The sequence below is a fragment of the Mytilus galloprovincialis genome, chromosome 4 (genome assembly GCF_965363235.1).
Source record: "Mytilus galloprovincialis chromosome 4, xbMytGall1.hap1.1, whole genome shotgun sequence".
Taxonomy (NCBI): Eukaryota; Metazoa; Mollusca; class Bivalvia; order Mytilida; family Mytilidae; genus Mytilus; species Mytilus galloprovincialis.
Window position 1 is genome coordinate 11,182,855 of NC_134841.1, and position 12,804 is coordinate 11,195,658.

General features: G+C 32.5%; 1 protein-coding gene across 1 annotated transcript in view; it reads left to right on the plus strand.

Annotated features, from left to right (window-relative positions):
- Positions 1–5,025: 5,025 nt before the first annotated feature.
- The window catches only part of LOC143071339 (stabilizer of axonemal microtubules 2-like), a 29,098-nt gene continuing 21,319 nt past the window's right edge, over positions 5,026–12,804 (plus strand). Inside the window, exon 1 of the mRNA XM_076245584.1 lies at positions 5,026–5,179. Within this exon, the coding sequence (XP_076101699.1) occupies positions 5,148–5,179 (32 nt within the window). The 5' untranslated portion in view covers positions 5,026–5,147. The remainder of the gene's footprint in view (positions 5,180–12,804) is intronic.

Consider the following 12,804-nt stretch of genomic DNA (forward strand, 5'->3'; position numbering starts at 1 on the left):
TTCTAAATTAGGAAATGCCTGTACAAAGTCAGGGTCCGAATATGACAGGTGTTTTCCATTCGTTTGGTGTTGTTAATCATTTGATTTTGCCATTTTATAAAGGACTCTCCGTTTTGAATTTCCATTGGAGTTCGATATTTTTGTTATATTCCTTTTTGCAAGTGTCTCCAGAAATTTCGTTTTGCCTTGCATAATATTAAAGGATATAACTGAATACTGCTTTATATTTGAGCTGTGTTAAACAGCAGTTAAACGACCGGGTAGAGCAAACGCTCCATTAGTTCAGTGCCTTTATATAATGATCTTTAAACAAAGATGCCATTGGCTTAGCAGGACTTAACCAAAGACCAATCGTGGGTATCGGTACACCTTTATTTCAATGATTATGTAACAATGTACCCCCGAAGCTCTTGGAGTACATGGCATTGATTAGGTTAATATTTTATACATGTTTTTGTTACCTTATGATTTAGTATAAATGCAAGGTGCAAATTTTACATTCGAATCGATGCATAATGTTAGAATATTGATGAAAATACAAAGGTTCCGAACATCAGCTAGCCATCTTAAGGCTAATGCCAAATGAACTTGTGGGAAAGTTAAACGGTAGATTAAATGCTTTGTCTCTTAAACTGAGTTTTACTGTGCGTATTGATGTGTGTTTGGTTTTTCTACATTGGCTAGAGGTATAGTAGTCCGGCTGATTGGTGCAGATATCGACCAGAATTGCTAACTAGATGCGCCTAGTGTGTCCAAAATATCTTGCCCAAGTATACCATCGTCTGTTAACGGCGCTTTGCACACATCCCATTGTATGTTTACTCTTTCAATGTCGAGAGAGGTGTTCTTTATAATCTGCCAATTAACCAGCTGTTAACCCAAACCACGTAGCGCTACGGTCTCCGAATCTTCATAATCTGCCGGACGTAATTTCTCATTTACTAATGTTATCATCGAGCAGTGTCCACAATCCTGCTCACATTCTAGTCATATATAGTACCTCGTACTGCTAGACTTTTTCCAATGGTTCGTCTGATGGCAATATCGGACGAACCATTTGGCCTCTGTTTGGTTTTGTCATGTGGTGATGTTTCATGGCCAAAAAGCTCGAGCTTTGGACCGATGGCCCGACCCGTTGCTGTTTAAAGACTACATTGTTAGGGTTGCGCTTTGATTTGCTCTGTATCCTGGTGGAGATGACCGTTGCCTGAAATAAAAAGGATTTCTGTAGTTTGTCTGTGGCGATGCTGGTCGTTGTGCTTAGGGACTATATGATATCTGGCTTGGTGGGGGTGTTGCTGGTCAATAGGCATTAAACTTGGATATATTTTTATCTGGCGATTTACCGCCATAATATTACTCAGGGGATCTTCCACGTGTATATTGATCAGGTGATCTTCCATTGATCTGGTGATCTTCCATGGTTACGCTGATCAATATATCGCCATCTGGTTGGCTATTGAGGTTTTCAATTTTGTTAACGCCTTGTTGATCGTTTCTGGTTTCCTCTCTATTGGATGCCTTGTAGCTATATAGAATTTTAACCTTTACATCCTCGGAGGAATGCTTCGATCCTATCTGATCTGATCGTCTTTCTTGGTGAAGCGCTGCTTCAATGCTTTTCTTAAGGCCTTGGGATTATCATCTGTGTTTACCTTGCGAGCACACTCCAAGGCAACATCGGCCAGGCAATCTAGAAGCCTACACACCTTTTTTTTCCTGTTTTCCCATTAACGTCTACCGATAGTTCGTTCAAATTGGTAAATGAACACCTTCCAAGTCATGAATACTCTTCCATTGATTATTTGCATTTTTTGTAGACTTCGGCTCCGGTCCCTGGCACCAGAATTTTCTTGCCATCGGGTATTTATATTCTCTCTCCAGAGAGGATTCTGAAGACGAGCTGTTGCCACACTCTTTTGGTTTGTTCTGTCCTTTCCTGGTTGTCAGAATTGGAGTCATAAATGTGGGAGGATGATTTGCCATTGACTCGACAAGGGCCCTGACATAGAACTTCCGACTTTAGGTGAAGACACCAAATGTGCCTTCAACAGAGTTGGTGTGGTTGTTGGTTCATGCGAACTAATTGGGGAAAGACCTAAGGCATGGAATTCGTTATGTACTTTTGATGTACTTGCGTTATACTGGCTGAGGTCAAATTTTGGCTTAGATAATGTGTCCATTGCAGGAATTTAACCTCTTTATTTCACTTGTCCACTAATTCACTAACAACAGATACCATTTGTTGGAAAGTACTTCTGCTCTGTTTCATATTGCGGTCAATCTCAGCTGTTCTTTGAACATTAGATTGCCTATCTGCTAAAAATTATACTAACAATTGTTGAATAGTCATTTCTGAGTTGTCCACTGTTAAAGTGTCTTCAGTTGTGGGTTTCTCCATATCCCCAAGTGATTGAGTTTCTGCCATTTTGTTGTTCTTGTCCTTGTTGTCCTCAATTCCTGCTATTTTACTGATATCTGTTTATTCAATTCTCAAATCACAGTATAATATCTCAAATTGCAAAATACTGCAATCAAGAAATAAGATAGGCACTGAATAATATATTAGGGCAGATAAATCTAAAATCACAGCTTTTATGTGTGACCCAAGACAAAAAATATTGCAGCTTTTAACGAAAGCTACTACTGCAGCTTTTTAAAAAAGCTACTACTGCAGCTTTTTAAGAAAGCTACTACTTTGTATATGAAATGGCAAGCCAGGCAAAATCAAAAGGACAGAACTGGAACAGAGACTTAATCATAAAATGACACTATGCTTTATTAAAATGCTTAAATTCAGGTCTATTTTCAATAATAAATATTTGCTTATTTTTTTCAGGCGACCATTTTAAAAATAGCCGCCATTATGAATTTCAAAGATAGCTCAAAACAAAATCTTGCTAGGTACACCAAGTCATTCAAATATGTTGAATATTGAGCTTCCAGCATCAAATCCACTATGAATTGTGCAATACTGGGAAATATTTTGAATGTATGGCAGCCATCTTGAAATAAGCCGCCATATTGAAAGTTGAGGGTGGGTCCATAGCTATATTTGCTCAGTACACAAAAATGTACCATCATGCAAAATTTGGTGCTTTCCTCAATATTTGAGCAATTTTTTCACCGATCGTCCGGACTATAGTGGGAGTGTTGAGATCTCAAAAAACATGTTCAACTCCGCCGCATGAAATAAAACGTTTGAAATGTATAGGAAAAGTTATGCTTCTAAAAAATGAATACAGTATGCAATCAAATCTATAGATTTATAAAAGAGTTGAAACATAACTTTATTGAATGAACAAATGATAAAAGAAGATATTTTTTTATATTTTCCTCTAGATACTATCTTTTGATTGTAAGAAGCTTATGTCCCAGTTTGGTAAAAATCCAGGATGGTTTATGAATTTAATGTATGTTTTAAAAACAACAGACTGTGTGCAATGTTAACTGAAAGTAAAAGTCCGTTTATAAGGAATATACGGAAAACAGGAAATGAATTTTACAGAATCGTCCGTCCTTCTAGATATATATATACTCGCTTTTGATCATGAACAAGCTTCTGTCCAAGTTTGCCGGGTAGAAATACAGGACAGTTTAAGAACGTTATGAACAATTTTAAAACTGAACCACAAAGTGAATGTTATGTTAACTGGCAGAAAAACTTAGTCCATTCATAAGTAAAAAAATGATCATAAGCAAACTTCTGTCCAATTTTGGTAAAAATCCAGCTGTGATAGTTTCAGAAAGTTAATAAAAGTTCCAAAACCTTAACCACAGAGTTAATATTTGTGGACGACGCCGACGAGAGAATGTAGGATTGCTGCATTTTGTATATCTCGCTGTTGCGATCAAAGTCGCAGACAGACTCAACAAAAATGAATGAAATAAGTACATAGTTAATTAGCTAAAATACTTTGGCAACTGAAAGGTCCAAACTGCACATCTTATTATCCAACACATCGCTCACAACTGCTTTAAAGTTTGGAAAGGTCATTAGCTTTACCATCTGACTTTAATACTAGCTTCATAAAAAGGGATGAAATTGAACTGCTGAAGTACCAAAACCACCGTAGATGATTTTTTTTAATATTTCACCCTTTCTGGGACATATGAAGGAAACCTTGAAATCGATCAACTAATATTTTTTTTTAAATACAATATTCATAAATGACATCGAATAACATAACATTTGGAAGATTGAAAAGTTTTTCTAATATTATTTTTTTTCAAAGATCTTGTGTGACTTGTGTGTACTTCTGGTATATCATTTCATAGGTGGGGTCGACAGTGTTAAAATTATTTTGTTTAGCCCTCCACCTTTTCCCTGAAATTGTTTTAGGAAATGGGGGAGAGCTTTTTATACAAATTATCCGGTCCACATGCAACTGACTACCTATGACCAAATATTTTTATTATATAGGAAGACTCCAAATCCTTGCAATGATCTGCAATGACTTATATGGTAAATGATTAATTGATAATTGCGGAAAGCTTTATACTATTAGCAGAAAATTAAAAAAGAAAAGAAAAGAAAAGGCGACGTTACGTATTTTCAAATTTACTTTATGATTGCAAACCATTTTTTATTAGATTTTACAATACTTGGACAGAATAAGTGACAAATCTAACCGTGACATAAAAAGTATTTTCCTCCAATGTAAACTGCATTATTTAGCGTGGTAATCTTTAAATATAACAAGAAAGATCATTTCGCTATTCAAGATCATATGCGATTATGATATGCGTTTGTTCCTGTTTATTTCACATCACTTTATACAGTTTTAAATACTTAAAATGTTACAGTTGGCTGAAAGAGAAAGTTATTATATTTTAGGGTAGACAGGTTTAAAAGAATCAAATAATTTTAAACACATGTTATTTTATATGGACATGATGCTGATAAAACCTTATGTTTAAATGTTGAAGTGTCATTAAATGACATTTTGTTTAAAACAATTTTTTTTTACAAGACATTTATAAAAAAAAAAAACTACGTCTCCCTACAGTCTAAGTCGACTCGTCTGTTGTCACCCACCATCTTTGATAAACATTTGAATGCATGTATACTTAGCAACGTGCATCTAATGTTCTGAAATTTAGAAAAGTAAAGGAGAAATTTTCAAATTGCAGTTTAAAATACAAAAATGTCGAATTTGTGTACATTATGTATATGTGGGTAAGTAATTTTAATAAGATTATCTGTTACAATTTATAATTCAAATTTAAAGGGCAATGGGCACCTGTTGGTCGTATTACCGGTGATTTAATTAACGTATCGGATTACAGTAATCTCTTAAACTTGTTATTGGACATTGTATTGAAGACAAAGAAGTTGCTGAGATTCAATAGTAAAATCAAATTAAAATGCTGTTTATTATGATATTCAACAAGTCTAATTTCTGTAGCATGGGGGATAACTCTACACTAAAATAGAGTTGGCTAATGAACTACAATCATCTTTATTTAGGACTTAAAGGTTACAATGAAATGATGGATCTGAACTGTGTCAATAAATCATTGACAGATATGCCTTTGAAATCATCTTGGACCAACATGTAAATGTACATGTATTGGTCTCAGAAATAGAATAAACCTGAATGCTGTGCTCAATTTATATATTTTGAGACTAACATCATTGTTACTCTATTGTAAATGGCACATACAAGACATATTTGGGGGAAATATTACACTTTTTCAAATAATAATGGAAATTATTTTACATCTTAGACCACTTATCAAAAGATTCCAATAAAACAATTGTGTATAGCTATATTTATCTGCCCCTATGGCCTAACAGGTCCTTATATCAAGTACATGTATCTTAGGTATTTGTCGTATTCTACAGTTGATGTATATCAATGCTAAGATATAAATTTACATTTATTATGTTATTTGACCAAAAATTTTAGCTCTATATACATGTATGTTTGCATCAATTCCTTTTGTTAATTGTTCAACCAATGATTTCAAAATTCATATATGTTTTAAGACGTAAATCATTTTCATCATGGATTTTCATGGGGGAATCATTACCAATTAAATGCTAAGGACCATTCAAATTGGCACAAAAGTTCCATCTATCTTGTAGTATAGTGGGATCTTCTACTGCATATTCAAAGCAATGATATAATATATTTGATATGATATAAAAATGTATATGTCACTGAGATGATGAACAGCAGTTGTGATTACATGTACCTTCCAATCGCTGGAATACCTTCCAATTACAGTAATAATCTCTCAGACTCTCAATTGCTGGAATACCTTCAAATTACAGTAATAATCTCTCAGACTCTCTATTGCTGGAATACCTTCAAATTGCTCATGGTGATCATGAATCAAGGAATTTAGCATATCCATTCTTCTACACCTGCATACAAACATAATCTGCTTTTATAAATGCCCAGACATTTCAATCCATTTGTATAATTCTTTACCAAATAAAGTAAGATTGACATTTATATGTGTATACATGCCTAATTGGTTTGTTCAACTACATGTAAGATTATACTTTACTTACATTTTGATTTCAATAACACAAAAAATGATGTAAAAGCTTCTTTGTACTACTGTTTTTCTCTCTGTTCAAATGAATGAATCTTGCTTTGCATTTAAAAATACTATTGTTAATTTGTATAGTTATTATTACTTAAGTTTGGTAGTGTCTAGCATAAAATTAAATATTTATGATAAGTGAGCATTTCTTATTATTGAATAGATCTTCATATGAAATAAGATGCATTTAAATGCACAAATTGACACTTATATTCATGAACAAAAATGAAATGTACTGTACATTTTTTAAATTATTTTTTAAAAATCCTTCCTCAGTAGCCTTTTTATCTTTTTATCTTCAAAACATATTTAAAGTTGATATTCAAACAAATAAACTTTTCAGAATTATTGAATAATAAAATTTTATAAATATATGATATATGAACAACTGAAAGCATAAAAACAAAGAAATGTTTATTTTTAGCTGTCAAATTTTTAACTGATATGTTTTCATATGGACAAAGAGAACTCTGTATTATACTTAACTTTACATTAAATATGACCATATCAGTTTCAAAATGAATATAATCAATAGTTCTATATGAGAATACACTTTCCAAACTGTTGAGCCATGGAATATGACAGAAAAGAATATTTTAAATGTTATAGTAAACCTTTCAAATATACTGTTGCAGGAAAGCTGTGAAATTTCTAAACATTAGGCTAACTTTATTGAGTATTCATTAAAAATTGAAAACTTATTGAAATTATTCAATTGAATAGATTGAAATATCAACTCCTTAATCATTATTATAGATATTTTAGAAGGGTAATACTATTAGCATGAACATCAATTCTCTTGAATATCATGTAAGATAGATGTAGACAAATGATTCCTATGGCAATACAGAGTATAGCAGACACAATTATACATGTACATGTACACTGTATAAATTGTTTAAGTCCATGTTGAAAAACAAAACTTTTATTTTTTTAACTTATTATAAGACAGATACACGTAAATGAGGGTAGGAATGCCCTTTACCGTCAGACTTCTAACAGTCATTTTTCGGCTACTATTAATGTAAAATTGGTTAAATTTTTACTGTGATTTGTCGAAATATCCTTACCATGATTCAGATTGGCCCAGGCCGGGGGTCCAAAATTATTAATTTTATCGATATTTAAAAAAAAAGAAGTAATTTGTAAAAATCAGTAGATTTTTTTTATCATCTTAAAGAAAGTGTACATTTTATCGTCATGCAGCAAAAATCACTGTTAACATCATTTGGCAAGATTTTTAACCGTTATTCATTATGAAGGTACCACCATACAACCATGATATGAACTTGTTTGATTAGAATTTCTTTGTGTTAGAATGAAGACTGTCAATGGTAAACTGTCACTACCATGATTTTCAATATTTTGTTTCCAACTCCCAGTAACATGAGTAACAAGAAAGAAAAAGACAAATGAATAAATGATTGTTGGCTCAACAGGTTGGCATAGGGTGAAATAATGAAAAACAAAATTCATCTATAATAATTCTTTGGTACACTTTCTATCTTTTTATCACCAATTTTAAATCTCCTCTACTTTATAAATATTTAAATGCTCTTTTTAAATCAAATTTTACTTCTATCATTGTCTATTGATCATTAAGATAAATATTTTCCTATATTCAATTTGCAAATGTTTGAGTAGAAAATATAAATGAAAGGATATGACAAAATATATTTGATTAATATTTCAATATATATATATTTATTTCTTTTTGTTGTTTTCCCCTTTCATCAAAGGGTATTTTGAAATGGAAAAAAATTATATATGAGGTGTTTTTTTTAAAGTATAAGTTGAAATAAATATTAAACATTTTTAGATACACTTTGAGGCCAGACTCATTAAATTCAAAGGCTATTCCTGTGTATAGGTAAAGTGTGACCTATTTTTGTTTAACCTGTGATAGTGATCCTGAGTTCCTTTTTAGACATCAATAACTTTGAATCTTAATGGAAATGTTTTTGTAATAAAAAAAAAAACAACAGTATTTATACTGTATTTATAGGGCAATAATTTAAGTGTAACCCTTGACTCTCAGTGCTTCTGTCTGTCCATTCTTTCGTCTTTCCATCTGAACCATTTTCCGTTGTCGTTTTTTTACTTCATCAAGAATATATCTTGTGATTTGCCATCTTGATTTTCTCTTTTTCTTAAAAAATTGTAATATTTGCCACTGAATTAAAGCCCACCAGAAATCTACCTTTATGAACAATACAATCTTTGAACTTTGGACAAATATGCTTCTAAAAATAAATTTATGGAATACAATATTCATTATAAAGTCCTTTTATTTTCACTTTTCAATGTTTTTATTTTAAATTTTGAAATTTTAGTTAAATTGTGAAAAAAGAGCAAAATTTCCAGTTTGAAAGTGAAGTACCTAGTCACTTTTAAGTGTACTTGATCTGAAGACACTTAATAATACCTAGGTGATCACCTGAACACAAATACATGTAGTTAGTATTCCAAGTTTGATCATTGTTTCAGATAAGAACCAGTATATATTACAGGTAAATTAGTATGTATGTTAAAGGTGTCAGTTATGTATTGATCCCTTAGTTAAAATTGATTACCAACTTTATACATACTATGTAACTGTCCGTTCAACTATTTTTCATCAAACTGACACTCCAATTTAAAGTATTCAAATATTATCTTTCTTGATAATTTGACAAGATTTACTTGGTATAATTATACCTAAAGCCTTAAAGTTTGAATAAATATATTATCTACGTTATGTATAATCTCCGATAATTTCTAAATGGAAGGCTGTTTGTAAGGAAGCAGTCAGAAATTCCAATAAAAGGATATAAGAAGATGTGGTATAAGTGCCAATGAGACTTTCTCTCCATCCAAGTCACAATTAATAAAAATAAATCATTATAGGTCAAAGTTCAGTCTCCAACACAGAGCCTTGGCTCAAACCAAACAGCAAGCTATAAAGGGGCCCTAAAAAATTACTAGTGAAAACCATTCAGACATTTTGATGGTACCAAACCTTCACCCTTATCTGAAACAATAGTGTAACATCACAACATAGAAAAACACACTATAAAATATCAATTGAAATGGTTTAACTCAATCAAAAGACATCTTAATTTAACACAAGTGGACATACACTGTAAGATGAAATTTGATCTATGATCGATACAATGTAAAAACAAAATCATGAAAATCATGAAAATAAGGGATGAATAATTAAAGTAACAGTATTAAGTTGCTGTGAAATGTGAAGCAATTTCAGGAAAACTATAAAATAAAATACAGATACTGAAAAAACCTTTTAGTTGGCTTCTTTTTCAAATTCTTATCAACTGCAACACATTTTTGTTGTCATTTTTGTTCGAATTATTTGTATGTTTGTTTGAAATTTAGTTACTTGTGATGTATGTTTACACAATTTGGCTGCTTGATCCCTAATAGTCACATTTACCTAGTATATCTGCTTTGTCAAGCCTGCAACTTTTGTCGCAGAAAGCTCGACATAGGGATAGTGATCCGGTGGTGGTGGCTGTGGGGGAGGGTTAGCTAACTTCTTAAAAGCTTTATATTTTAGAAAGTGGAAGACCTGGATGCTTCATTCTTTGTATATGGATGCCTCATGTTATGAAGTTTCCGTCTGTCACATGTCCAATGTCCTTGACCTCATTTTCATGGTTCAGTGACTACTTGAAAAAAAAAGTTAGGTTTTTTGAAATGTTAAATTCTCACTTATTATAAGTAATAGGATAACTATATTTGGTATGTGCGTACCTTGCAAGGTCCTCATGACCGTCAGACAGTTTTCACTTAACCTCGACATCATTTAATGGATCAGTGAGCAAGGCTAAGTTTTGGTGGTAAAGTCCATATCTCAGATACTATAAGCAATTAATAGATCTAGTATATTTGGTGTATGGAAGGACTGTAAGGTGTACATGTCCAACTGGCAGGTGTCATCTGACCTTGACCTCATTTTCATGGTTAAGTGATTATAGTTAAGTTTTTGTGTTTTGGTCTGTTTTTCTTATACTGTATGAATTGGTCAACTATATTTGGTGTATGGAATGATTGTTAAAGAGGGATGACAGATACCAGAGGGACAGTCAAACTGATCATAAATCGAAAATAAACTGACAACGCCATGGCTAAAAATAAAAAGGACAAACAGACAAACAATAGTACACATGACACGACATAGAAAACTAAAGAGTGAATAACACGAACCCCACCAAAAACTAGGGGCGATCTCAGGTGCTCTGGAAGGGTAAGCAGATTCTGCTCCACATGTGGCACCCGATGTACATGTCTAGCTGGCAGGTGTCATTTGACTTTGACCTCCTTTTCATGGTTCAGTGGTCAAAGTTAAGTTTTTGTGTTTTGGTCTGTTTTCCTTTTACTGTATGCAATAGGTCAACTATATTTGGTTTATGGAATGATTGTAAGGTGTTCATGTCTAGCTGGCAGGTGTCATTTGCCCTTGACCTCATATTCACGGTTCATTGCACAGTGTTAAGTTTTTGTGTTTTGGTCTGTTTTTCTTAGACTATAATCAAAAGATTAACTATATTTGTTGTATGCAAGAATTGTTACCTGTACATGCCTGCCTGGTGTTGTTCATCTGACCTTGACCTCATTTTCATGGTTCATTGGTCAATGTTTAGTTTTCTGGTTAATGTGAAGTTGATGTGACAGTTGTAATAAAGCTTTATATTTTGGACTATCAACATAATAGCAATAATTAGTAAAAAAAGGCTAGACATTTCAGCGTGTGCACTCTTGTGTCAATTAAGCAGAGCTATAAACAACTTATACAAGTGGGAGGTTAAGCTAGCTATAAAACCAGGTTTAACCCAACATATTGTTTCAGAAAAGGCCTGTACCAAAACAGGGATATTACAGTTTTTTTCAAATAATCTGTTTTGATATGCCTTGAATTCTGTATTTTTGTTATGAACTTTTACATCCTAGATTATTTATTCTTTGCTGGATAGTTGTCTCATTGGCAATCCTCCCCAAGGGTGACTGGGGAATAGAAATATGGTCAATTGGTCTTCTTCTAACAGACAGTACAAAGCTTGCCAAAGTGGGGCGTCAGTTTGGCTGTGTGAGATGTGTCAAGTTTGCAGCCACCTCCGATCAGAATGGGGACGTTAAATCTGATGCCTACTGTAAAGAGAATGCCACACTCTTTGCATGAGAAAAACCTTTGCAACAACTCTTTGAGGGGTCTGTAGGTGGCCTGTTGCAAGGCAAGAAGTCTGTCCCTATCCAATATATCCTCATTTTCCAGTGGCTGTCCAAATTTCCCCTACAATCATCCTGGATGGCCTCTGTCATTACTAGACCTACCTTTTGTATTTATTGTTAACTTGTTCTCGTCCAGAACATGCATGAAATAATTGCCACTGGATGTTAAGCAACCAACAATCAATCACTCATTGGCAATCATACAGTATCTCTTTAATTTTTTTTTATCATATAATTAACAGACTATTATTTGAACTTGGAATTATTTTTGATTATGGAATTTGCTTGATTTCTTGTTATTGAAATTTTCAATAAATTCCACGTTTATTCTGTACTGAAATGTTCTGTGCTGCGCACAACACTTTCTATTACAAAGAAAATAGTATTTTTCAATAGAATGTACTGTGCCGCGCACAACACTATCTAACCAAAATACATTGTATGGAAAGTGTTATTAACCGCTCAAAAGATCATAACACCAAATATTACATGGAATTTATTACAAAAATTTTAAACACAAGAAATTATGCAAATTCAATAATTAAAAATAATTCCAAGTTCAAATAATAGCCTGTTATAATACTAATATAGAATATAGTTTATGAGTGTAATTTAATGATTCATGTATTATGAAACATATTATTCTTGTGGAGAACTACAAAATGAATTGAAATTGCAGGGAATAAAAGAACTGAAATTAACATTTTCTTGTAGATGTCCTGATGTCTTCATCTCCAGTTTTTATTCTAAGTTATGAACAGATGATATTGTAATGTTGAGAATGATGAATTTGTAAAATTTACCAAGTTCAGGTTTGCCTGTCTAACCAATCAAGAAGCCAAGGATAAATGAAAACAAATGAAATATATTATCATAAGTCTTTATTAAACTACAATAACTTCTGATTTTCCCAATGTTTACATTAACATATTTCCCCAATTTTAATTCATTGTATTGGCAGAACATGCCAATCTTTTAAAATAACATTATAATTTTGTTAATTTAGTTTTCATAATA